This window comes from Idiotropiscis lumnitzeri, chromosome 6, assembly GCF_059441095.1.
Source record: "Idiotropiscis lumnitzeri isolate Australia: NSW breed Sydney's pygmy pipehorse chromosome 6, RoL_Ilum_1.0, whole genome shotgun sequence".
Lineage (NCBI taxonomy): Eukaryota > Metazoa > Chordata > Actinopteri > Syngnathiformes > Syngnathidae > Idiotropiscis > Idiotropiscis lumnitzeri.
The window spans coordinates 528,067-555,382 of NC_142396.1; the positions used below are offsets into that span (position 1 = coordinate 528,067).

The 27,316-nt window shown below is 47.9% G+C and overlaps 2 protein-coding genes across 3 annotated transcripts in view; both read right to left on the reverse strand.

The window, feature by feature from the left end:
• The window catches only part of LOC148334374 (ubiquitin carboxyl-terminal hydrolase 34-like), a 42,232-nt gene extending 33,031 nt beyond the window's left edge, over positions 1-9,201 (reverse strand). For both annotated transcript variants that reach the window (XM_088297489.1, XM_088297488.1), the window contains exons 1-11: positions 8,783-9,201; positions 5,568-5,658; positions 4,153-4,693; positions 3,681-3,731; positions 2,862-3,011; positions 2,721-2,788; positions 1,721-1,913; positions 1,579-1,640; positions 1,421-1,502; positions 1,161-1,253; positions 393-518 (exon numbers count right to left, since the gene is read on the reverse strand). In XM_088297489.1, the coding sequence (XP_088153615.1) occupies positions 393-518; positions 1,161-1,253; positions 1,421-1,502; positions 1,579-1,640; positions 1,721-1,913; positions 2,721-2,788; positions 2,862-3,011; positions 3,681-3,731; positions 4,153-4,693; positions 5,568-5,658; positions 8,783-8,825 (1,500 nt within the window). In that variant the 5' untranslated portion in view covers positions 8,826-9,201. The remainder of the gene's footprint in view (positions 1-392; positions 519-1,160; positions 1,254-1,420; positions 1,503-1,578; positions 1,641-1,720; positions 1,914-2,720; positions 2,789-2,861; positions 3,012-3,680; positions 3,732-4,152; positions 4,694-5,567; positions 5,659-8,782) is intronic.
• Positions 9,202-10,239: 1,038 nt separating this feature from the next.
• Positions 10,240-26,388, reverse strand: LOC148334375 (vacuolar protein sorting-associated protein 54-like). Its single transcript, XM_088299161.1, has 24 exons — positions 26,191-26,388; positions 25,418-25,553; positions 24,334-24,491; positions 23,738-23,979; positions 23,056-23,143; positions 22,948-22,982; positions 22,092-22,220; positions 20,807-21,192; positions 20,270-20,396; positions 19,033-19,140; positions 18,897-18,952; positions 18,731-18,827; positions 17,233-17,486; positions 16,545-16,680; positions 15,577-15,758; positions 15,393-15,505; positions 13,889-13,952; positions 13,698-13,803; positions 12,352-12,439; positions 12,160-12,281; positions 12,005-12,085; positions 11,438-11,545; positions 11,267-11,361; positions 10,240-11,084 (listed from the first exon to the last, which is right to left on the reverse strand). The coding sequence occupies exons 3-24, from the start codon at positions 24,479-24,481 to the stop codon at positions 10,979-10,981; spliced, it is 2,871 nt and encodes a 956-aa protein (XP_088155287.1). The 5' UTR covers positions 24,482-24,491; positions 25,418-25,553; positions 26,191-26,388; the 3' UTR covers positions 10,240-10,978.
• Between the last annotated feature and the right edge of the window lie 928 nt (positions 26,389-27,316).

A 27,316-nucleotide genomic window follows, 5' to 3' on the forward strand; every position in this document is an offset into this window, starting at 1 on the left:
GCCGTGCCGCCATCAAACCAAGGTTTGCGTCCTATTTAGTCAAAGACGCCTGCGTTGCCAACGCTCACTCCATGACGCTAGCCACAACGCATCGCGGACGACCCGGGTGACGACGACCGCGCCTTAAATAGGCGACGTGTCGCGATGAGTCGACTTGGCAGCCTTAACTTCACATGCTCATAAAAGCGAGAGTGAATATTGAGTTGCACGCTGTCGGCGCCGTTGCGCAACAAAGAAGGTGGTGCTGAGCTCAACGACAGGAAGAAGAGCAAGACAAAATACTTGGCATTTCTTGACGGTATCACGTCAATCGCAAATCATAACCAAAAACTTTCTGCGCTTATTGTTTTTTTTGTTTTACTTGCTGGCGAGTTGCGGACGCTTAAGGGTACCTGTTCGGTGTGCGCGCTGGGGTGCAGACCCGAAACCAAGTTGAGGACGTGTCGGAGGGGCACCTGGTCCAAGTTCTTGATGAGGGAAGGGAAGAGGTCGTGGATGTAGCGGCTGCAGTGCTTCAGCTGCACAAATGACGACAACAACGCTTTTCAACGAAAGCTGAATGAATCATGGTCAAAAAGAATCCAATTGCAATTTTCGGCGCCTGCTTTGCATGTATTTATTTACTTTTTAATCAAAACATTTATGGATTAAAAATGACATTTATTTGTTCATTGGTCTCCTCGGTCCGATTTTTGCCAAAATGAAAATAAACTCTGAATGCATAAGAAAGCCAATTTGTCACATTGGAAGGCCAAGCCGGTCAGCAAAATCTTGGAAGAACCAAAAAAAAAAAAAAACGCTCACTGATTCAAGCGCCAAATCGACAGCAGGACAGTTTGTTTTTTTGGGATTGTTTCACTTGTCAGAGCAACGCACTCGGCAGTGGCAATTATTAGTCCAAAGTTCACTGAATCATTGTGACGATTTTCAAGATACCACCGTTCGCCCGTCATGACCCAAATTGACGTGCAGCACAGTCGGCCAACCGGTAAACTTTGAAAGTTAATCCAATATTATTGTAAGCCGGCAAAATTCAATTGGAAAATTCTCTGTTACGCATGAAAGTTGAATAAAAAAAACAAACAAAAGAACTTACATAAATGTTTAAATAACAAAGTTCAAAACGTGGGCCGCAATTGCGAACGGCCGAACGTTCATACCTGAGCCGCCGCCCAGATGCAGTCCACGTGCTGCGTGCTGAGTCGGCCCTCCGCGGCCAGGAAGTTAAGGATCACTTGGCACTGCTTGATGATCTGAAAGAGAGAAGAAAAAAAAAAAAAAACATTTCTAGCAGCAGGTACGAACGTTCCAAATTGACGATCTCCCGATTCATATATTTTTCCGAAGAAAAAACAAAACGCACTTGACTTGCCGCGCGCTTTGCGGGCGAGCCAAACGTCCAGAAAGATTCGCTTCTCACCTCAATGTGCAAATTAGGTCCAAAAAGGTGCTCGATCACATTGTTGTGGATCAACCAGTCGGCCAGATCTTTGGCTATGGACCTGAAAGCAAAACGAGCCAAGACAACGTGGAACAAAGCAACGCATAAGAACACGCACGCACGCACGCACGCCTTACGTTTCAGTGTCGGACACCAGAGACTCGTTGTTGCACACGTCGTTGAAGGTGTGCAGCTGGTTCTGAAGGGCAACAACATTTGGATTTACATTTGTTTTTTTCTTCTGAACCATTCAAGGTTTTTGCAGGAGCGGCAACTGACGGTGATCTGGCTGAGTCCGGCCAGCCGCATGGTGAGCGTGGGCGACATGAAGTACTTGAAGGCCAGGTCCAGGCTCTCCTTGTCGAAGCAAAGCGAGCTGTCCAGGGGCTCCTTCACCGTGCTCCACATCAGGTCGGCCATATTGCGCGCCGCGCTCTGACGCAGATCCTGGTCCGAGAGCTGGCACAGGTACCTGAAAGGCCACACGCACGTCAACATGCGCGGCATAGCGGCCAGGGACGCCGGTGCTTTGTGGGGATTCGGGTTTGACGTTTCCTTTGGCTCAGGTCGTGACAAGAAAACGTACAGGCATGGGAAAAGCTTAAGAAAGGAAAAAAAAAACTTTGATGCCAAGTCAAGAGGGGAACAACATGCACACGCAACCAACTCATTCAGAACGCACGCACACGTCCAGAACCGGTGTCGGTACTCGATGTGGTCGGGGTCCTTCACTAGCCTTTGCGCCTGTTGATGACGTCACGCGTTACATTTTGGTAATATTATTCCTTCCTCCGGAAGTCACGTGGGAGCGGGCGCGCCAATGTGACAGTAATGCAGTTATTTTGATTTGTTTTTTGTTTTTTTTAATTCAGCCAATCAGAACAGCCAAGGGTACAAAAAAAACCACAGAGGCAAAGAAATATATTTGAGAAATAGGTGATTACATTAAAGTGCGACCACCGAAGGAGCCCAACCACAGCGAGTGGCGGCACCGGGCGATTTCGCCAAGATGAAAGGAACGTGTGCACGCACGGCGATATGCCAAAGCTAACGTAGCGACCGCCATCTTTTCCCGTGTAGGCCGGTTCTTCTTTCCTTGGTCCCGGAAGGTTGTCGGCGGCGGCCAGGAAACGGTTGCTATGGCGATAGCCGGCCTACCGAGCAACAAGCGCACGCCGTGGACGGACACGGAGGAGTGGAGGGCAGAGAGAGAGAGGAAAGAAAAAAAAAAAAAAAACCTTTGCGTACGACAGAGTGAAGCCAACAATGTCTATCTCACCGTATGACGTAGGAGCGGAAGGGAATGATGTGCTGCATGACGGCCGGAATGTGAAGCCATATTCGGATCTGAGGCCACACACAGAAAAAGAAGCGGTAAGATGCGGGGCCGGGGGCGGGGCCGAGCGCGTCCCATCCTCACGTTGGACACGATGGTGATGAAGGCGTGCGCGATGGGGAAGGGGAGGCTGTCGGGCGTGGCGGCCTGGAAACATTCCTTCATCAGAGACAGGCCGTGCTTGCCGCAGAAGAGACAAACGTAGCGCAGAAGGTGGAGAGGAACCTCCACGTCCTGAAAACAAGAAAAGCATTCCTTTCAAGAGCTCATTGGTCAACTTTTTTTTTTTTTATTCATTTGCAACACTCAATTTGCGGTTAGTTTAATCCATCGACTGTGATTTGATTTGTCTGCCAACATTATCGTTGGTCTTTGTGTTGGAAGCAAGCAATTTTTTTTTTTTTTTTTTCTTAGGCAAAGATGATATTGCAGATCCCCTCCATGGTGCTTTAACATCACTTCAGAACGTTGAACTTTAAATCAATCCCGTCTGGTCTGCTATTCTATGACAATTTCTTTTTTTTTTCCACATTTCACTGATTCTACTTATGAAGATACCGAAAGGTGGAATTGAATAAATGACCGGTAATTTATATGATGATACAGAAAGAGAAGGACCCAACTTGAAATTTTTGTTCGGGGCTCCAATGAAGGCCCTCTGATATCACCATACTAAAAAAGATGCGTCACAATATTCAAGTTCCTGTTTTTTTATTACAACAGATCAAAAAGTCAAAATTGTCACCGTCCACAGCAACAATATCAACTATTTAATAATTTAAACCGGCAAAGATTCCAAAACTGACCAAAGCACAGTTTGGGTTTGTCAATTCCAACATTTTACTGAACAAATAAGAAATGTGGAGGCAAAATCAAAATATAAAAAAAAGGTGCTCATCTTACATTCATGTCGCAGAAGGAGCCCAGGATGCTGCTCTCATGAGCAGAAATGTCCTGAAAAACAAAAAGTGGTCCCATTTTTTCTGATAGGAGACGATACGTTTGGAAGACTCGACTCATTCCGGCAGTTGAAATGGCCGCCGATTGAGGAAATAGCAAAACAATTCCGACTTGCAATTTCGAGGTTTTGGAACGATTTGCACATTTTGGACTCAACTACTGGATCAAACGAGTTTTCCATCATCTTCTAATCTGATGAACATGAGGTGTGCGAGCCACATTTCCAAAAAGAAATACTTTTTAATCTGGCGTGCGCCACTCCATTTTGCTAGAGTGAATTTTGTGTCGTTTGTGTGTGATTTGGAGTGCATCGTTTTTTTTTGTTGTTGTTTTGGGGAATTTTTGTGTGCCTGCGTGACGCGAGTCGTGATTTTGTCTGTTTTGGCGTGCGCGATTGGCGTGTGCGCGTGCTCACCTCGATGGTGGGGTGCGTGTTGTGTTTGTACGCCGTATAGAGCGGGAACTGAATTTGGAAGATCTTTGCAGCGCACAGCAGCAGCTTCTCTTGCTCTTCATTGCTCCACGAGCTGAACGCGCCGTGCGCGTGGGTGCCGCCGCCAACGCCGCCGCCGCCGCCGCCGTCCTCCTCCTCCTGCTCCTCCTCGTCGTCGTAGTCGTCGTCGTCGTCGTCCTCCGCGTCGTCGTCGGCCCGCGCTCGGCTCCGGTTCTCAGCCGGCTTCCGATTCAGCTCACCATCCGCAGACTCGCCGTCCTCCTCCGCCGAATCCCGCTCCACGTTGACGGGCTCGTCCTCCCCGGTGGAGGCTGGCCGGCGGCGGCGCCGTTCGCCTCGTTTTTGGCGCTCTGCCACGCCCTCGGGGGTGCCGTGGCGGCGGAGGCGGCACAGGCGGTCCCTGAGGCCGCCGATCTGCGCCACCACCAAGTTGATGAGCGCGTACACCAGCTGGTTGAAGAGCTCCAGGTGCTTGTACTCCTTGAAGCAGCACAGACATTGTCTGCCGAGGGCAAACGGCGGCCCGTCAGTCGTCGTCGCCGCACAAACGGCAGCAAAATGCATCAAGCGCATACTGAAAAATTATCCAACGAGGACGCCGCAAGCTTGCTGAAATAAATACATTTAAATAAATAAATATGAGAAATAAAACATCAACACCAGGGTGAACATTTTATGTAGCCGAGGGAGGGGTCGCGCCGACATCAGGGAAGCGACTCGCAATTCTTTTGGTGCCAATTCATCGATAGGATCATTTTTCTTTTCCGTCTTTTTAGTCAGAAACGGGACATTTCAAATTGACAGTGCGGAAAATAACAAACCATTATTGATCAGAGACTAGTTTGGTTTGTTGGAAAATGGTCTGAAATGTCCATCGTTGTTTTCCAAAGTCAAAAATAAAAAATAAAATACAAACTAGTGCACTTCCATGAAGGGGGAGCGAAATCGGAATATTTCAGTTGAGAGTCTGAAATTAAGAGCAGACGGACGACTTGAAATTTAAAAAAAGGAATTACATAATTAATGATCAAAGACAATCAATCAACGTGATAATCGATTAGTTGTCAAGTAGACAACAACATCCTTTTTTTTTTCCCCGTGCGTTTCAACTCATTGTGCTCCGGCCCGCCCGTGCCATCTTTTTGGGAGATCTTCGTAACTGACACTTGTCAGACGACCAGCAGATAAAAAGATTTGAGGTTCCGTTTTACTCGAATCGCACGTCATTTTGGACTCGATTTTCTAACGCGATAACTTCTCCAAAAGCCATCGAGCAGTTTTCAAAATCCCAACCAGACTTTGCATTTGCCAACCGCGACATGCAGCCCGACTTGAACAGAACGCACGCACGAACGTGACGGCGGCGGCGGCCTCACCTCTGCGTCCACGAGCTGATGTGCGCCAACACTCGCAGCGCTTGCTCCTTCTTCAGCCGGAAGCCTCCCTCGCTGCCGTCTGCGTCTGAAACTGAGGAGCGAGCACAACGCCGCCGTGACACAACAACAGGCTCAAGATGATCGTTGGTCGGTGCAGGCAAACCGAGTCTCGACAAAACCGCTCAAACCAAAAAAAGAAAGAAAAAAAAAATTGGGATTTTGAGGAAGAGAAGCAGGCCAAATATTTGCAGGGTTGGGGTGGAGAATTTGGTGGGGTTAGTGATTGGGGTGGGGGGGGGGGGAGTTACAAGTTTGTAAACCAGGTTTTTTTTGTCTCCGGCACAGATGCGCGAGCGTGTGCTGCTGCATCAGCAAGTCTGGGTTCAAAGGTCAGCGGCACCCATCATACGGAGCCGCCAACTGACGGCAACACAGCTGACAACAAAGACGACGCAAACTTGGACGATTTGAAACATTTTTGGGCATCTTGCACCTCAAATGAAGAAGAAATACAAAGCGAGCCCAAAACAAGCTATCCTTTTTCATTTTTCCAAAAACAAAACGTCAAGACACGTGTAGCTGCTCAGCTAAGAGACAGGAAGTGGCATCTCATTTCCGTTCTGCTTTGTTAGCAAAGCTAAGCAACATTGTTGGATGTATTTTGGGGGATTTTTTAATTTTTTTTTTTTTTTTAGCAGTTTTACGAAAATGTGTCAGCAACACAAATCACCTGGACATTCTGAACATTTGATTGGGCTGCCAAGATTAGTCGACTCATCACAACGACGTCGACAATTAATTCAAGTCATACTCGCGGCGCAACCTGGTCTCGCGCTTTTTTTGCCTTTTGAGGGCGCACATGTGCAATCGTGTTCATCGGATGTAAACAAAAGCATTGCGGGTAAAAAGTGTCACGGCTAGCCGGTGTTAGCAACAGAGTCCGAAAGTTACGGCACAATTTCAAGCACAAATCCTTTCGATGCAAACTCGCTTGCGCGGAAGCACGACGGGGATGGTCGCTAACCGAGAAAGCAAGCACGTTGTGGCTGATGCCTTTTTTTCCATTTTTGACACGTTCAATCGCGCACTTAGAAAAGACAACTTTGGAACACTTTTTGCGACACTAACATAGTGGCGTGTCAGACCTATTTGCGAGCAGCCCCCATTGGCATCACAATAAAACGCACAATTAAGTTTGTTGCAATATACTACATTATGCTGCTATAAAAATAAAAAAAAAGTATTTTCCTCCTAATATTATTCACAATTTCTTTTCTCGCACTTTTCCCCCCCACTGTTAGCCGGTAGCAAAGAGGTGTGGAGGATAAAGACCTACGGCCGCCCGCTGTCAGCCGCCGTCGGAAATATAACCCGTCTGGGTTCGTGCGCGCATTCTTGCTCGTCCGCTTCAGCCTTCGTAAGTGGAGAATCGATCAAATTTGTGGCGGTGATCGCATGAGCTCACGTTTGACGTCAATACATCCAAAATATTGCGCAGAACGCCTTTCGACTTTCACAGGTTGAAGTGGACAAGATTTGCATTTTGGTGGCCATCGGCCGCCGATTTAGACAATTGGAGCAATATTCCCTCGCTTGCCTCCCTGCTGTGACATCAACGCTGAAACCGGAAAGAAATAGCCCATCTCCAATGTGTCATTAATCTCAACACAAAAAGGCCTTAACTCACTCCAGAGTCTTTTAGGGTGGAACATATTCGTACTGAGGTCATTTTGACATGCAAACCTTTAATAGAAGTCAAATCTGTTGTTAACGCCAGTGAAAGCATCTCTTTAACATGCTAGTACCGAGTAGCATGTAATTGATTCCATTTGGATGTAAATTGCCTGTTGTAAGCCTGTGTGTCTGCATTAATAAATGCGGAGATTGAAGCTTGCACACACCGATTAAATGCAGAAGCGTTTCTTTAGAACAGCTCAAACAACGCCAACGTTGGGTTCACAAACTCCGTCGAAACCTAATAAGCGCTGCAAGACCACATTTTGAAGGTCTCGGCCTTGTCGCGGACTGTTCGAACTCTGGATTTGTCGTTACGACTAATGCTGACCTGCTGAAGTGATGAGGAGAAGCAACATCCATTGAAAGCTTAGCGGTGTTGTGATTGAGGCCGGCAAAATGCTGAAGTCTCCAGTTTTGGAAACGCGACCGAGTTCTTCTTTAAATCGACATTGTAAATACATACGAGGCTTGTTTTTTTTTAATCCTTACTCAGTTGGGGGATTGTTTGAATTTGAGAGCTTTGCATATTATGCTTAGAAAATATGCCACACGAGTTTTTGGGCTTTTAAAACAAAATGGAAATTAAAGCGTTAACAGTATTGACCTGTACAACCTTGTCATGTTTTATTTAGTTTAGTTTCGAAATTGGTGCATGGGTCCCGCATAATGCTATCTTGAACAAAACACTCATGGGTTGCCACTTTGAACGAAAGTCTTGGCGTAAGTCTTCCTCTCCTTTGTTGTCCAAAATCTGTCACGCGCGGGCCATGGCCGACATTGCCCCCTGCCCGCAATAAAATCGCCGACTAAAATACAAGCACAAACACGATGGCAATATCGCTGGCGATGGGGCAATTCTCCGAAAAAATGAATTAAAAAAAAAAAAGGAAAAGCTGAGGGAGCAAAGTTGTACGACGCTAATGTTAGCCAGCGAGCTAACGGCTACGACGATTAAAGTCGTTTTTGGCGAATGAGACAAGCAGAAACAAGAGCGAGCTCGACTAAAGTCTCGAGCAGATGACACGAGATTGTCAAGTGAGGCCCAAACACAAAAGACGCAAAAGATGCTCCATCTGACTAACATCAAACAAAAAGTGGCTAGCCGGCCTAGCTTGTCCAGTTAACTTTGTTGCCTCTTTTGCATTCCAGCAAAACTAACAAGACAATTTCCACGACACGCGTGTGTTGTGGGCATCGATAACTGACAAACCGGCCGGGGACGTCTGTCTGTCTGGCACTTGTGTTTTGACACATTGACGGACGGACGGACGGACGGACAAGGCCCAGATCTGCCTGACAAAGTGGGCCGACAGATGTGACAATTAGACGCCAGTGGACTAAAATGCTGGCTGGCGTCAAAATGCTCACCGACACGATTCCAACTGTTAAAAATAATGACTAGGTTGAATGGAGCTAACGTTAGCCAGCAAGCTAACGTTGGTCGTGCGTGTGCGTGTGCGTGTCCGTGCACTCCTCACTTTCGTTCAGAACCTCCACCAGCTCGGCGCAGTTTTCACACATCGTTCGCGCAGAGGACGTCTCGTGTGCTCCGCGTCAAACCATCGCTCCGGGCGGGGGAAGGCGGCTGGACGGCCGAGGGTGGCCTTTGACTTCCAGGCTGTTGCTCGGGCTCCAAATAGGAGCCGACGAAGCGAGGCGGAGCTGAGGGCCCTTCCGCGGAGGCTACAGCGGTCGTCGGCCCGGCCGGGGCTCGGCGCTTGTTGTCGGCGGCGGCGAGGCGGTCGACGTTGACATCCGAGCGGTGGAAGAAAGACAACCGGCGGCCGCCTGAGGCCGAGTCACTTTATAAGCGGCTAAACGTTAGTTGGGAGAGTGGACGCGGCCGCCATGTTTAAAATTGAGGGGGGGGGGTGCTTGTGAGCTGATGGTTGACGCAGCCTGCGTCGCTCTTCGACATTTTCCGGCCGTCTCCGGCAAACTGGCGTGCAGCACGTTCGGCTTTCCCCAGAAGTGTCGCGAGATTCTATCGTGACGTCGGCCCCGCCCATCAACACAGACACGCGCACGCCTGACGTATCAAGCACACAACCGCATCTCCCCAACATTCAAAAATAAACCCTTTAGGATTTTTGGGCGAGTGCCAAAAATCTGCCCTTATTTTTTAGTGTGTGTCAAATCATTTTGACACAATTTCAACGGAATCGTTGCGCGCTTAATCTCATTACGACTTGTCGCAGTTTGCAATTGAGATTGTCATGTCATTTGTCATTATCCACACCTCTTCTCCTGTACTGGGTCACAGTGGGGTGCCGGAGCCTATCCCAGCTGACTACGGGCGAAAGGCGCACCACACCCTGAACTGGTCGCCAGCCAGTCACAGGGCAGACATAGACACCGTCACCGAGTGGGAACTGAACCCACGCTGCCCGCACACAAGTCGGGCCGATGTACCACTACACCATCAACTGAGATTGTATGGATTTAAAATGTTCCAAATGTGAAATTTCAAATGCATGTTTAAAAAGAGTTTATTTTACTCATAGTACATCATATTGGGGAAATAGCTAATGTTGGAATAATAAGTAGACATTTTACCTGGAAAGAGCTGTAACATAAAAGGGAGAAAGAGTTTTAAAATAGTTTAATGATTATTTTTTTTTACCTGGGCATGGGAGCTGAGCGACAGCAAACCCACAACATCTGCTATGTCATTTCAGTCTCTTGATCAAAAAATGTACAGACTGAGCTGGTTCATGGGAAATGGGCCATCTGGGCTGGCTAATTCCATTTGGGCATGATGCAAAAAGCTCATGTTGCGTTACTTTGAGCACTGAGATATCCGGGTTTATAAACGCAACACGCGGTTGGCGTTCGCTACTCGAGAATAACCAGAAGGTGACACGTGTGCTCTTGCAGTTGGTACCACAAGAGGACATCGAGGACAGCTTTTGCATGATAAAGCACTCAAAAACAATTTTGACTTCATTCTTGTTTATTCGCATCAGCTCGGAAGCCGTCGACACACGCGGACGCGCACACAATTCCGTCTCACACGTGCCTTCACTCAATCTGATTCACACGCAGAAAATCTGTCTTTCAGACACCGCACGCTTACAATCTCATTCTCTCACAGGTGTGTAGAGGCACATTGATGACGTGCTGATTCGATAAAGTATTTTGAGGTTTCAAGGAGAAAAAACTCAACAGCCATTGAATGCAAAGAACGCCCCAGTTTTCCTGAGATGCTGCGTTGTCATGAAAGGAAAAGTCCCAAGTTGGTCCACAGCTCCTTGAAGAAGGGAAGGGCGTCGTCATGACAACAGTCGGAAAAAGGTTTGTACGCGTCTTTTCGTAAGGGAGGCGGTTCTCCAACATTTTTGGCTTACGTCACATGGTCCCAAGCGGGAAGCTCGATGCTCACCGTGTGCGACATGTCCTACTCGTCGCATTCTAAAAAAAAGTGGATCGGTAGCACTTGTTGCGTCATCGGAGCACACCGTTGTCAGATCGTGAGGCTTTGGCTTGCTCGGAACGCAGTTGTCCTACTCGTGAAGACAAAGAGCATACTAGGACCTGGACCCGAAAGAGGGATGTTGGATTTTTGGGGCCACGTTCTACGAGTGGCGCCGGATCGTCTCACTCGCGAGAGCGTCCGAGTAGTCGCAAGGCTCTCCGTCGAGAACACCCGCCATCTTGTTTGCGTGAGCGGAGGGTCACCTCTTCTGCTCCCAGATCTCGGCCATGTTGAGGTCCAAAGTCTCGAGGTTCTTGAGGGCCTGCACGTTCTCCGTGTAGAAGGCCACGTCCACCACCACCAGCCTGAAAACGCACGCCGACAGTCCACCATTATTTCAAAAAGGACGGACGGGAACGAGGCCGGGTGGAGTTGGGAAAAGGAAGCCCCCCCCCCCCAAAATGAAGCTTTGAATCTGAATAAATGTGTGGTGACCTCGAATTGTGCGTGTTATTGTGCGATATTGCAGCGCGTGCGATCGAGTCACCCGTGCTGCGGCCCGCCGTCATTGACGACGCCGAGTCGAGCCAGCTGCCTCTTCAAGTTGGCCTTCAAGCTGCTGTTGATCCGAAGAAACAGCATCTACGCACACGCACACGCACGCGTCAGCCGACTCATCGCAGGAGGCCCAAACAGGAAGCGGCGCCGCGCGGCTCACCTGCGTCTGCTCGGCCGGCAGGAGGTCATTGATGGCCTCGTGCATCTTGACCATCTGCTTGCACACGTTGCGGAAACACGACGACGGCATCGGGGCCTTCACCTCGTACTGAACCCATGCCGGAACACGCGTGGCGACAAGAAGAGAAAAACACAAATAACAGGAGGGAGGCTTGCAAGCATTCACGCATTCTCCATTTCCCGATTTGGATGATTTTTTTTTTAATAAGTGACACAAACAGTAACTTAATGTCACTTTTCCAAAAAAAAAAAAAACTTGTCTTTTTGTCGTGCCACAACTAAACACAATAACTTCGAGCGTTACCATTACAAATCCTGTGGTCATCGAAATTTCGGTGACTTTTGACATCGAAGCATTTTAAATTGATTTCAAATCATTTTGGATTGACGTTAAAGCTATTTTGGCAAAAATGGAGAAAAAGAAAAAAGCACAACATTGGATGTTATTTCGAGAACGAATTGATGCACGGGCCCCAAAAAACAAAACCCGACTTTCCATGCCATCCTTTTTCTCCCACTTATCAGCGGTCTTCGGGCGTGTCTGTACCTTGGGCAGAAGCTTCTCAAAGACGCCGTCCATGATGGCCACCAGCTTGGCCCAGATCTCGGACACGTGGTCGTTGTAGTCCTGCGTACGAATCAACGGATGCTGCGACAAGCGGATGCGACGCATGTGCGCAAGGCGCGCGGCGGTGCGGTTACCTTGGCGATATGGTCAAAGTGTCGGAGGACGTTCGAGTGCTTGGGCTGCAGTTTGCTTTCAAAATGTCGCCTGATGATGGGAATGTAGAAGAGCACCAGCTGCAGGCAGCGCGACGCCAACGCTAACGCAAAGGCACAGGCGGCAAATGTTGACATTTGACATCTCGCGCGCGCGCGACCGCACAAGCTTACCAAGATTTTTGGTGGTGATGGTCTTGAGGCCGACCACCTGCAGCGCTCCTGCGCCGAGAACCAGCTGACAACTGCGTGAGTTGAAGTGCTGCAACACATAACGAGCCTTTGAGGTTGGAAACGCACAATTAGGGACGCGACGCGCAAAACGCTTTGGATTCGGTTCAAAAAATGACGCAGTCCAGGTGGCCAATTTTCCATTGACATATTTTTGGATCAGGAATGTGAAATTGGTCCATTTCTTTTTTATCAATTCATTTTGGAGAAATAAGTGACGACTTGAAAAATGCCTTTGACCACGCCCCCGCCGCGCTCTCCGTGTTTCCCCTGGAGTCATGGAAGGGACCCATTACAACCTCTCCATTGGAAATTGCACTTTCATCGCTGATCAATTGGCACCCAAATTCCCGCGGACATCCCTACCTATGACCATTTCAACATATCACTCATTTCCGCGCACGCCAAAGCTGGCGGCTGCAAGCGGTGCCGGACAAGGCACGTGACCGCTTGGGATGCAAGCCCCCGACATGAAGACGCAAAGCGGACAGTAAGGCGCTATTTTTGTTTGAGTGACCCGAAGCCAATTGCCGCTATTAGCCGTGCCGCTATCCTTCTGTTAGCAGGAGACGGAAGCGGGGAGGATAAAGCTGCCTACTGAGACTTGACACGACTTTAGCGTTGTTAAATGTCCAAAATCTAACCAGTCGGGGTTCGTGTGCGCATTCTTGCTCCTGTCCTCTGTGAAACATTGTAATGACCAAGTAATTGCTGTAGATGGCGTCGTTGCATGTGAGATGGAGGCGAGTGACAAGCTCGGCAACCTGAGCAGTGACGTTTGTTATCTGTGCGCCAAGTGATTATTCTGTGTACTATTTAGCCTGACTTTCCCGATCACAAGTGCCTCTCGCCACCATTAATGGCTGCTCCTCTAAACGTTTTTTTTTTTTTATTAAAGTGACTGTCACATTGGCTTTCCCACGATAATCTGTCAATGTAAACTTGATCACTTCTGAGCCATGTCGATGTTGTCTAGAGAAGCTTAACCGGGCGTCATTTGCAATAAAGTGTGTAGTACAAACACCACCGAGCGCGCTCCAACTAGCGCTTGTTGAATATATTGCATTACTGAAAGAATAAAAGCAAAGAGAAAAAACTCAGACTTTTTATGCACGCTAGTCTCGCACTTATATGCTCCCGTTCCCGACGGACCGCAGCTCCATTTTACGATGGAGACTAAAAATAACTCCAAATGTCGGGAATAATCAATGCGGGACAACCGAGTCGGTTGACTTTTTTTTTTTTTTTTGATAGCCAGAGTACAAACAGGACATCAACCGCGTTGTGACCTTAAAGAGATCCGCCAGCCGCATCAGCATGTCTGTGGCGCTGGCCGGGATGTCGTTGACGCACTGGCAGTATTCCAGAAAGATCCGGATGAGAAGCAGCACCGTCCTGAAGACGAACACCGGCCGCAAGCAACACACAGCTGCTGAGATTGCTTCCGAGTTGGTCATGTGACTCACGCGAACACACCTACCCCACCACGGCGTATTTGTGCCCCTTCACCAGCAGGAAGTCGCCCGGCTTCCTTTCATCTGGACCTGCAGCGCAACAAAAGAACGGGACAAAACTTTTCAACCCGATTGTGTAACAAGAACGTCTCGAGGGGCCGACTGATGCGCATTTATGAAGGCCCAGAAAAAATTCAGAAAACTGATTGAATTGCCGATTAATATAAAAATACATTTACTATTTGAGACAGCGCAGGACTGCAAGTATAATTTTTCATCGACACTCACCAGATTTTCTTTTCTTACTATTCTTGAATATTTTTATGGCAGACAAAATCTTGCTCATTTATCATTCACATATTTTTGGGGGGACTGTACAACGCAGTTTCAATGAACAAGTCTATTTTTGTCAATTGAAATAAATAAATCAGTACAGCAAATAAGTCAAACTGGATTCAACTTCAATTTGACATCCGTACATTATTTGCACCTGATAAGAAAGGCGCAAAGTCGATTTTTTGAAAGGAGTCTGAAAAATATGGTGAGTTGTTCACAGTTGCACAATTCAGTTCAGGGTGCGCCGCTAGATTTTATGCTCCGCCCCGGAAATCTCAGGATAGGGGCCACTGTGCAAAATATAGAAATAAAAAGCTGGTGCCCTGTATATAACTAGTTTTTTTGCTCCTTAATCTTCACAACCACAAACTTATTAATAACAGGCGGAACATTGGACAGTTTTTACTACACCGCCCGGTGCCTCAGAAGGGCTCTCAACATCGTCAAAGACGACACCCACCCAAACTCACACCTGTTCGACCTGATGCCCTCTGGCAGGCGCTCCAGATGCATCAAATCGAGGACCAATAGACTGAGAAACAGTTTCTTTCCGAGAGCCATGTCTATTCTAAACTCTCACACACACACACACACGAGACCACCCTTGCCTTGCAGAACAGCATCGTGATGTGTTTTTATATACCCTTCAGTATTATTTTCCATTGCACTAACTATTCTCTTATTTATCTGAATTATTGTTGTATTGCACTGCAGAGGGGAGCTCTCTAATCTCGTTCCACTCTTGAGTACAATGACAATAAAGGGATTTCTAATTCTAATTCTAATTTTAAATACTTTGTCCTTTGTGTTTTTTTTTTTAAAACACCTTTTGGGGAGAATATTTGTATGAATGCAAGCATGAGCTGAAACATGAGCAAAAATTTCACGCTGATGCAGCATCATCAATTGTAGCTCTATAAAAAAAAAAAAACAACTAAAAAGTTAGTTGGGGGAAATTCACTGGACTCAACTTTGCAAGCGCCCAATCAGATTGTGCACGTTTAAAACATGAAGAAAACAGTGCAGACAATTTGAGTTTATTCAAACCTTGACCTATTTCAAATCTGGTTGAATTGTGAAATTGCTTTTCAGCACATGCTGAGTTGAAATTGAATGCAAATTTGTTTGTGTCTTGTTGAACGAGTTGGTGGGGGGGGAAGGAAAAAAAAAAAAAAAAAAAAAAGTAGAGGCTACCTGCCGCTTTGCGCGCTGCGAGCGCGATGGTGCCGTCCGCCATGGAGTCCACCAGCGCCTGAAACTCAGCGGGAACCTCCGCCTGCTTCCAGCGCTCGTTGTCCAGCAGGAGACTGCGGGCACACGACCCGTCGTCATCAGGATGACGGCGGTGATCGCGGCCACCGCCGTCGTCGTCGCTCACCTGAGTTTGGTCTTGCGCTCCTCATGGAAGCGGTGGACGAAGCGGTCGGCCTGATTCTGCAGCGCCCCCCGCAGGGACACGCTGCGCCTGCCGCAAAGCTCCTCCGTCTCCTTGGCGAAGGACTCCACCGCCACAGAGAGGTCCACGAACTCGGCCGAGCTGATGCGCTCCAGAGAGCCGTCCTAGCGCGGACAAGCGGGAGTGAGTTATTCTAGACGGACGCCTGCGCCGCTTCTCCAGATGAGCAGTTTATTCAAGTTCACAGCAAAAAACTTTTTTTTTTTTTAGGACAATAAAAAGAACATTCAACATTTACGGAAAAAACATTCATGTGGAATGAAATGAAATCAACTCGTTTTCTTCGGAGTTGAACAATTATTTTATTGGACATTTAAGAAGCGAGCCAAACTTTTACCGGAAACAAATTTTGACTTGCTGCCAGCAACGCAGACTCAACTTTGACATGGGTCGTACAGGGACTAAACTGGGGTCTTGGCACTCCACAATCTGGAGCACAGTTGGGCAAACTGCAACGCGACGTCGAGGACGGACAGCCGGCATGAAAACTACAACTTGTTCTTCAACTAAAAAGATTTCTTTCAATTTCCATATTGGATGCGATCAATCAAGAGTATTTTAAAATAAGATTTTTGTTTTTACAACATATTAGACGCGTTCATGTGATTGATCAATTTTATTCATCAAAATCGATAAATTGAAGTTCACTGTCCTGAATGATTTTTACTGAAAAAAAAATAATGTTTTTTTCAATTCAATCTTTACATTTCATTTAAAAAAAAATAAAATAAAAAATTCACAAAACAGACAAACACAAAAAACATTTCACTCCTCCAAAAAAATAAATAAATGAATAAAAGTTCTAGAAAAAACATTTGATAAAAATCGGTAGTTTGGGAAATAATTGTTTGGAAAATAAAGTCTTTCTTTTGGAACAAATGTTTTTGTACCTTGGCTCTGGCGGTGAGGATTTTAACGCAGCGGTCGTGGATGATGTCGGAGGCGGCGTGCAGAAGCTCCTGGATGTTGTTCAGCACGCGGTTCAGCTCCAAGTCAGACGGCATCATGTCACCGGCAGTGTTGTACCTGCATCCAAGGTTATTTTAGTTCACCAAAACTAACAAAATTATCACAACTAAAATGGAAAAAACTAAAATGCTTTATATTGAAAAAAAAAAACCTAATGACAGCTAAAGCGTCCATGGTTTTCATTTTTGGCAATTAATTTAGTACAAGATGTGCCTTAGTCGTTGATCTTAAATGTTTTTTTCTCTTCAACCAGTCCAGTTTAAAAAAAAATTGCCAATTGAACTTTGAACAAGTTTTGCACAGAATATTAACTTTCCAAACACGGCTCATCAGACCTGAACATGCAAGCAATGCGTTTGTTAGCTTTTTGTCCAATTTGCATGCCAGCATGAGCAAAGTGCGAGACTACTTGTTTTGGACAGAGAGCAACTAAAGCAACAAACATTCAAAAATAAAAGACGCTGCGACAGTGACAATAAGCCCCTTTTTCATATTAATATGCACAAAAGCGAAGCTGGATGATATAAATCAAAAACTATTTGCAGCTCCAGTTGGAGGCGACTGCAGTTCAAAGGCCGCAATAGGAAGTGACATTTGTGCGCCACCTACATGAAGTTCTGCTCTCCAGGCGCCGACTCGGCATCCGGTGTCGCGGCTCTGGCTTGGTGGGCGTGGGCGCCGTGGAGGGCGTCGCTGATAAAAGGCCCGTCGTGAGTGAGGTAGGCCAACTCGGCGACGTCCCCGCACGTGCCGGGGGCCTCTCGAGGCTGACGGCGCTCCGGGTGGGACTTCTCCACCGAGGAAGGCTTCTGGGTGGACTCCAGAACCTCCGAGACCACCAAGCGGATCACGCTGAGGGTGGCCTAGCAGAAGACAAGAACGCAATCTGGGCTTTGTATCGGAAAGAATCATTGCAAAGACGTGAAATTGCGAACATGCGCCTGCCTCGTCCACCGGGGGGCAGTACATTAAATTTAGACAGACCAATGACGCATTGCTTCTAAATTGGGCTGAATGATTTTGCACGTTTGTTCCCTCAACATTGTGATTGCAGTTTAATATGGGAGTATTTTTTTCATAGTCCTCTTCTCATGATTTCTTTTTATTGAACAGACACAAGCGACACAACGAGATTTATTCAGAGGTGGCAAGCGCCTGGCGCTCGACACCTCCGAGGCAACGTGGGTCCCCCTTCCCATGGGATCGCCAAAGCGGTCGAGTCCTTTGTGAGCTGGGGGCGGGCCCAAGGCGGACCTCGGCAGTCCCACCCAAATAGGTGCTTCGACTTAACACAAGTCTGGCGAGAACCGCGTGAGGGCGGCGAGCCGGCAGACGTGAACAGGAATGTCGTATTTCAATCGATACGCATCCAGGCGACTCCATTAGCAATTTAGCCAACGCTCTCGGACCGGAACACGTGAAGGGCTCACATCATCACGACGAAGTGGTTCGATGTCAAACGCGTAGTCAATATTTAGCATCGGATCAATATTTGTACTGCGGCGTGCTGAGTTTTGAGATCTACACAACAATAAATCTCTAAATTCTATATTTCAATCAATTTAGCTTTAGGACAATGATTTTATTGACATCATTATATACACCATTCTAAAAATATACTTGACAGAAAGCCGTTTTTAAAAACTTAAGCGCTGCCTGCCCCGTCTCACGAAACCTCTTTGGTGTCTGCATGATTACCGTCATCAACATTTGATTGTTTTTAATGCTATAATGGCATTTTCTGTCACCTTTGCAAAGGTCGCCGCACAAGAAAACGGCAGTATCTGTCAGAAAAATGGCGATACAATTTGTTCGTTCTACCGACCGCCCACGGAGACTGGAGAGCGCTCCCCTTTAGGGACTTCTTTGACGCTCACGTGAGCGATGCCAGCGAGTCCCGGAAGGGTGCACTCTTCACGGGACGAGGCCGAGCTCGCTTAACACGAGACAAATCTGCCTCGAAAACCGGCCAGAAAGGGAATCGTAAAAATCGCTCTTGATGCTTGGCGGATTCCGATCAAAGCGTGCCGCAGACGTGCTCCGAAACACTCGTCAATTTGTGAAAACGTTCCATGCGGATATCGAAAAGTTGAAGCGGTTGACTCACCTTTGTCCTGTGGAGGAAAAGCAGGAAGCACTCAAAGACTTCCTTGAGCAGCTCAAACCACTGCGAGAAGGTCATCAGACGCATCTGCTCGGCCGACCTGGAAGCAGGAGACACCCGCGGCGTGACGTCGTCGGGATTTCATCGTCGGGGAGCCGCCGCGACTTACTTGGTGATGACTTCCGTGTCAATGTCGTCGATGGATAGGAGGCGCTCGGCGACGCACTGTCGACACAAACGTGGTCACGTCCGGTTGTCATGACAACGAGGACAAAGAAGAAAAAAAAAACAATCCGGGGTCACACCTGGGACACGATGGCCTTGGCCGCCGCCATCATCTCATCGCCGTAAATGTCCAAAAAGTCCAACTTCCTCTGGCGCAGCAGGCCGAACACCAGCGACTGAAGACGCTCCTGCACACACACAAAAGTGATCCACGGGATGTGCAATCAAAAAAGAGCCACTTCACAAACAACACAGACGCAATCAAAGACCGAATGATCGTCTCTCGATCAAGGCGGACAAACAATTCGATGACTCGAGTCCACGCAGAATTTACGCAATCAAAAATCCAGGCTTTTTTTTTTTTTTTGGTGCATGGCTTCCTTAAAATCTGTGCTTTGTTAATTGAATTAAATAAGCAGATTTGAACAGGTGAGCACTAAAGTTCACACACCCCTGAGGTTAAATCAGCTTTTTGACCATTTCAATTTGTGACACAAAGTGATCAAGAGACAAGCGACAACCTTCAGAGAGGCAGCGTCTGCTGTGTATAAACGCCACACAAATACACAAACACTGTCAGCGAGTACACAACACACACTCCAGGTTGGGGAGGAGATGATGGCCATCAAATGATGTGACGTCAGCCCGAGGTGACAAGTTTGCCATGGTGACTTTTAGCCGAGTCCAACTCAACCCGAAATGCAATCCGTTTTGGCTCATATATGAAAAAAGTGGATGTAATATATATATATATATAAATCTTTTATGTATTTCTTTTTTTAAGAAACTAGAAAGATTTTAAATATATATACACACTACTGGACCCTCCTATATACAATATATATATATTTTAAAAAATGCATACATTGTATACCCGAGTGGATTACTTCTCAACTAAAATTCAAGCCTCAAGTTTGCTTGAGGAGCTGGCAACTGGCAAACAAAAAAAAAAAAACATCCTTGCTTCATTTCATTTGGCTTGTGAAGCATTGAACTTGACAAGCAGCGTCATGCACGATACGAGTCATTCTAATTCAATTGCATTACGCTCTGCAATCGTTGCACTTCAAAGTCGGTGTACCGTTCAACACACAAACCACTGAGTGGTGGATGAATGAATGGCTGTTTGTTTTGAGATGATTTCAAAATATTTTTGTTGAATTTATACTACACCACACATGCCATGTTTGTTTTTTCAAATTTTGCACACAACAACATTGTAATAAGAAGAATACTACATTTTGGGGAAAAAAACAAGAAAGTCACCCTGATAACACAACATTTTCATTTTTTTCACCACTTCGCCAGACAACAAACCTTCTCCAGGAGCTGCGTGTTGTCCCTCAGGTTGCGGTTGAGCTCACTGCATGCGTACATGCTGAAGTCCTCCACCATCATCTTGTCAATCAGCTTCTCCAGCTCGCACAGCTGAGAGCCCAGATGTCTGCACACACACATGGGAAAACATCAGCCAACAGATCAATGAGTTAAAAAAAAATATGCCCATTTTGGGGTCATTTCACTCTCCAAAGAAGTTCAAGTGAATTGCATCCCCTGGCTTACACAACTGTAAGCTAATTTGAGCTTGCCTCTCACCAACAAGGTCCAACAAATTGTAAAGCCTCACAATGTGATCAAGGACAGCAGCTTTACGAAATAAACACGATATCCCCCCCGAGACGGACCCGCAACAGTGGCCCTCTCTGACGACGGAATCGACTCGGCCGGCATGCAGCAGGACCAAACCCGGTCAATTGCCGATTTGCTCTCCGCACACGTGGCGGCTCTTGTGCAATGCGAGTAAATCGTAATAAGCGTCCACAACGGTGGGAAAAGATGACGCCGACTTATCACCTGAAGCTGAGGATGCCTTGCAACTCCTGCTGCAGGACCTCCTTGGTGGTGGCGATGAGCTCCAGCGCGCCCACAAACTCGGAGGTGGAGAGCAGCAGCTGCACGGTGGGCTGCGTCTGGTGCACGGCGGCCATCAGCTTCAGCTTGCCGTGCAGCTTGACGCAGTTGTTGCGCGTGAGGGCCGATCGCAAGGCCGCCAGCGGGCCCTGGCACATGACGCGGTCGATGGCGGCGGTGCGGCGCCGCAGCACGGCCACCGCCTCCTGCGTCTCCCGCAGGCGGTCCCGCAGCTCGTGCTGCGACGACATGGCGTGGAAGAAGGCTTCTGAGCGCAGCGAGATCTGCCGTGCGATGCTCACCTCCACCACGTCCAGGTAGTGACTCAGCTGCAACACGCGCAAGTTTGGTTTACAAGGATTACAACATCCATTGAAAAGAAATGGGCTGTTGAATTGATTCGCATCCACGAGGAAACATTTTTGAAGTCGATCTATCGTGTGCATTCAACATGACTCTGAAGCCAGATCATTTTATTTTGTGCAACAACTGAAAAGAATTTAATGGAGTAAAACTTTTTGACGTTTGAATGCTTCCACAGTACTTTGTGTGAGTTCTTATTTGATCATATTTATTGTGACGCAACCAACAACAGAAAAAAAAATGCCTATCATGCGATACTATCCATAACTAATAAAAAGCAAGCATAAAAGAAAATATAAATGAAAACAACTATAAAAAAGGAAATTGGATCCCACACATTGGTTTATTCACCTATTCTTAATTTTCATTCCCTGCTTATTCACTTTTTTTTTTTTTTTCTACCCGTTCCCACGCTTATTATTTTGGGGTTGTTTTGACCTGTTCCCCTGCTTATTTGCATCATTGCTATTTTTTTTCATGGAAAAAGCAATGAGTGTCTATTTGTGGACCTTCAGGCCAGAATAGCGAGGGTCCACCGTGCGTAATGAAAAGTTTTCAGTGACTCACTCCAGTTCCACGGACAGAAAAGCAAGCAAAAGATGACGTCTCGTGACTAATGTCACCATGCCGCACGTAACTTGAATCGCCACAAATGCCGACTTCAAGATTCATGTTTGAATGCGAGATGCAATGAAAGTCCCTGCTAAAATCAACGGCGGGCGTTTGTCGTTCGTGAGATCACGTGATCATACGAGTCGTCGTGTGTGTGGTGTTCTTTGTTGGCATTATGGCAGCGGACCATACATAAGATGACAAAAACACCGACTGGACTCATATGTGGCATGAAGTGTGTGTGTGGCCGCACCTTCTCTTGAAGCAGTTTGGAGGACGCTACGTCACGGCTGCTGCGGCCGCCGCCGCCGAAGTGCGACCACGGCAGGACAGCGTTGAAGGTTGACGGCTCCTCCAGGGCGAAGTCAGGCTTCAGGAACATCTGGGGAGTCACCATGGTCACAACAGCAAAAATGGGGCGCCCACACACACGCACACGTGTCCCAGTGCTTTTGGAACGCACACATTTTGCTCCAGGGCTCCCGGAGAACCGTTGAACGACTACGCAAAATTAGTCGTCGGGTCATTTCTGAAGGCCAAAAGACGAGCCTGTGACGGGAGGCTTTCAGTTCCGGGAAATATATGTCCTGAAGAAGTGAAGCCGTTTGAAAGTTGGGGCGGAAAGAAAACTTCAAACAATTGAGAGAGGAACTAAGTTTTCTAGAGGCCAAAAGAAGACCGCCATGTGCGACTGGGAGTCGAAGACGAGACTTTTACGTCCCCGAAATCCAAGAAGGGATGGAGGCGGAACATCTGAAAGCGGAGCTAACCTGCTGTCGGGAAAGTTTATGCTCAATTCGAGAGAGCAACAGAAAATCCTGCTCAGGCGTGTCCTACTTTCGAGAGGTCGAGCAGTCTGTGCACCTCGAAAAGAATGAAAGACTCAAAGCTTTTCGCACGACAATGACCAAGAAGGACAAATTGCGGGAAAATGAAGCGGAAACGTGGCCAAATATTTGCACCAAACTTTATTGGGGAGCTTACACGCGCTGGGGAGGCCGGAAAGAGACCCTCCTGTGGGGTTGGCGCTTTTGCTTTTGAGAAATGAAGGACCACGTCAAGAGCAATCAGGACAGAAGACGGCAAAGTGAAGAAGACAAAGGCGTTACCTTGGGGACTTGGTCCAACTCGCCTCTCGACTTCTCTGCAAAAGAAAAAACACAAGATCTGCCGTCACATGACCCAAAGCCCACGTGACGGTTTGAGCAAACGGGAACCTTGGTTGGTGCTGATGCTGGAGATGGCGTCCACAAAGTCCTCTTTGATGGGACAAAGAGTCTTGCATCGCTCGTGGATTCTTTCCCTCTGAAAGCAAAAAAAAAATCTAACTTTTTTTTTCCATCTCCAATTTGACTCGCTCACAAACACGACATGAATTTTCGTTGACGAGAAGACGACGAAACTGTCGCTTGAAGTGAAACAAAGCCACAACGGTTGCCAAATCAAATGTTTTGCTTCTTTCTCGGCTGAATTTGGAGCAACGAGCATCGATTCCACCGTGGAACGCTCCGACCGCAAAGTCTTCAACCCAACCTCGTGACCGCTAATGAAGGACACGACACGAAAGCATCTGCATTCCGCGGACAATTTAGTCAAGGACGCCTGTCGCTCGCGTCCAGCGGCGACGAAGCACGTTAGCGGCGAGCAGCCATCCGCCACCCCCAAAAAGAGCGGTGAGAGCCGTCGGAAGCCGGAAATCAAGTTGAAATGAGAGAACGCAGGCTTGCTGAAGTGAACGCTCCAATTTGTCTGGAGGTGCGCGTTTGCCCTGCGATTGGCTGGCGGCCAGTGCCGGGTGTCGCCGCCTCCCGCCACAGGTCAGCTGACCCCGCCCCATTTGATGCCACGGAAAAGCAAGACAGACCGGGCCGATTTGGAAACCGTCACGGGAAAACTCACCTGCCCACTCTCCTGCAGGTACGTCTTGAAGTGCTCCGGCGTGACGTTGTCGAGGACGGAGGACGGCATCACCTCCGCTTCGCCAAAATCCAGACCCCAGGTCTTGGTGAAGAAGTCCGACTCGCGTTTGGCCAGCCTGGGGTCGTTGAGCGCCGCCGGCAGGTTGACCTTGGAACTGTAAACCGTCCAGCGGTCGTGCTCCGAGACCACGGACGGACCCTCGCGCAGGCCACGCCCATCGCCTACGCACGGGAGGGGGAATGACAACGTCATCTAAATGCAACGGCTGATGCATTCAAAGCGTTGGCGTGTTTGCTTGCGCGTTTCTTGACATTGGCGGTGCATTCAAGTGACGTGGAGGGGCCACCGATTAGGCCCGAACAATTAATTGACATCAAATGAACATCACGGTGTCGTAAAATATTGTCGAATCGCAAAAGCTGCAATTTTTGGGGGGTTTGCTTTATTATCAATTTGTAGAATATTTTTAACTATGTTTCAAGAAATATGAAAAGTTGAAGTGATAAAGCCACAGATTTGTTTTATGCATGATGGTCGTAATCTGACTTTTGACGCGCATCATCATTTGTCCTCACCGGTGGGCTCTTTTGGACACACGTCAGGCAGCAGGCGGGCGGGCCGACGCCGGCGGGGGGATGGCGAAGGCGGGTCCCGCTCCTTGAGGAAGAGCCCGTCTCGGCCAGCGGGCCGAGGCGCTGGCGAGGAGACGGGGCGGGTCGCCATGACCAGCTAGCTGCACGGAGACAGAACGCATTAATCGGACCTGGCCACGCGTTAGCCATCGGGTGCTCGCTTGAAGAACGTCATCGTGGTTTAGGGACGAAACCAGCATCACGCTACTTTGACTGACGGCGATGAGGTGGTGGCGGGCGACGAGACGATATCGGACGGTTAAGGATCTGAACGTGTTGACGAGCTCATAAAGCCAAAAGACGGTTAGATGGTCGACACGCCACATTCCATCCAGTTTAGCTCGACGGCAGCTCAGAAGCGCCGACGCGTACTCGAGCGACCGATCTCAGCACGCGCAGAGCACCCCGCGTGACCTTCCCTCCTCCCTTGGTTTGGGGCGCAAAGCAAAGTTATTTGCAGAGACGTCGGATGGCAACGCGGCCAACGCGTTTACGTCATGGCTCGCAGAGACGGCACCCAAAACGCCACATGAGAGTCAAAGCAAACGCAGATCAGACGGACGGCAGCCAGAGGCGCTCGCCGGCGTCGAGCCAACACAACTCACGGTGACGCTCATTTTACAAGGGCGCTCCACATGAACAAAAAAAAAAAAAAAGTGGTGGAAAGAAGTAACTTAGGCAGGGATGAATTCAATCCATTTGGTAGCCGTTTTGTAATTCATTTGTCTCTGACCTTTAAAGAGCTTGGCTGAGCGAGTGCCATCAGACCCGGAAACCCAGTTGGTTGTTTTTGCCACGTGCTTCGTTCAGCGTTTGCGTCTTCTCCTTGTGAGTGCTCTCATTGGATTTGTGTTAACTGTCACGTCAATAGAAACCTCTCCTTGCCCACATGGTAAGACATTATGGTACCTTTTTAAAATTTTTTTAAGTCAACTTGACTTGAGTGACAGCTCAACTGGAGCTTGCGTGTACAAAAAAAGCAAAACAAAACAACTTGGTTACTTGAAAAACTTGTAAATGTAGGCACCTGTGAGTCAAAGTTCCACCGCACTTGTGACATGAGTCGGGTCGAATTGAATTTGAAGTTTGTGAAGGATCATGTGACTTTTGCGACCTTTGGCAACTCAGGTACTTCCTGTTGTCTTCACGCACACCCGAGATCGCTGAGAAAGCACAAACATTGGGATACAAAACAGGCTTTTAATCTGAATAAACAATAATTAAACTAATAATCAATACAATGACAGTTTAAACACAATCGCGTAGCGTCCCCTTTGTCATAAAACGCAAAGCAAGAAAAAAATTGTGTTAAGCATGTCGAAATGAAAATAATCCGCGCCGATTACGTTATTAAGTGATTTTTCTCATCGTTTTTATAACTTAGGTGGGACGAAAGCTTGCATGAAATTGTGTCGTATAGAGTTGAACGCGTTGACTGCCGACTGGTCAATCAGGACGAGCAGCTGTGATAGACGCTCTTAGCATTAGCATTAGCATTAGCGTTAGCAGCGAAACTCTCGCTCCCCCACAGGAGACACATGTTAGCACGAAGCGTTCTGAGCCAGCGACACAAACTCAAACTTTGTGTGAACCTCAAGACGAGCAGCGTCCGCGTTTGACTTCGAATGACACCGCGTTGACGTCCGTCATCGAATGCTAATGCTAAAGCTAAAAGCGGCGGTTCCACGTCCAACGACGCTCGCCGGTTAGCCGCTAAAACTAAACGAAACTACGCCAATCCAAGAGATCACCAAAGAGCCAGTCAGCAATCAAACGGCGGCTTCGTACTCCGTCACCAACCTGTCGTCGGAGGCGGGACAGCAGCCGTGGTCGGCCCCTTTGCCGCTAACCATCACACAAACCAGCGAGGACCCACAGCGGCTGCTAGCTAGCACAAGGCGCCCGGCCGATCATCGCACATCGCTGCACAGCCAGTGGCGCTTTCTTCTGACAGGGGGAATCGCTGAGCTATTTGCCGGCACCTGCTGGACAGGCGTGCAACTACACTAGTCGCGGTTCTGCACGGAAGGAGAAAGGAGAATCCTCGCCATTATTTTCTTCGTTATTGGAGCGCCGTCCCGATCGCATCTTTTTGAATATTCGTACATGTCCGTTAGAATAATCTGATCAAATTTACTTTGCATTCAGGACTTGGCCACGCCCCCTCCGCTCTCTCCGTGCTACTGCAGGAGTAAAGGGACCGATGCCAAACGCTTCATTGGAAATCATCGGACTTTCATTGCTTGTAACGTTGCGGCACACTGAGCAGAGCTTCATAGATGAGCGGCGTCTTTGCTGATCACGAAGAGGACGCACGGCCTAAAAGCACCAGTCGGGACATTTACAGAGATTGAAGTGGGAATGAGTTGACATGCACATTTATTTACATGAGGATTAGCTCCAATTTTTGACTGCAGGCGACTTTAATAACAAGCAGTCTACTTGGAACGTGACACTTCTGATTTGATATTCCGATTCTTCTGATGAAGAAGTAGGTGGTCGGTCGTTTTATATTACAATTTCAGCCCTAAGCGTTATCTTGACTTATTATTTTTAGCAAGGTCGCACGCGGCAACGTGTACACCACTCATCCAAAAATGATACATTCCAATGCAGCCACACTCGGCGGTGGAGTCGGCCGCCTCGCTGGAACTTTTGTGCCCTGAATTTTTCAAAGACTGACTGTCCGTCCATTTTCTGCAGCGCATATCCCGACTACAGCCGTGCGCGCCTGCAGGCATCAGACACGACTTCAGCTAAGCTAAACCAGTCGGGGTTCGTGTGCGCATTCTTGCTCTTTTCTGTTTCAGCCTGTGTAGGTGGAAAAGCGCAGTATTTTGGATTTTGTGGAGGTGAGCGCATGAGCTCATGTTGGATGTCAATAAATCCAAACTATTGCGCAGAATGCTTTTCTACTTCTCAAATA

Excerpts from the sequence above, each read along its gene's own strand:
- LOC148334375 (XM_088299161.1), bottom strand. The coding sequence starts at position 24,481 with ATGGCGACCCGCCCCGTCTCCTCGCCAGCGCCTCGGCCCGCTGGCCGA. Across the intron at positions 22,221-22,947 it reads AGTTGGACCAAGTCCCCAAG|ATGTTCCTGAAGCCTGACTT; the intron begins GTAACGCCTTTG and ends GTGACTCCCCAG. Across the intron at positions 18,953-19,032 it reads CCAAGGCCATCGTGTCCCAG|TGCGTCGCCGAGCGCCTCCT; the intron begins GTGTGACCCCGG and ends TTGTGTCGACAG.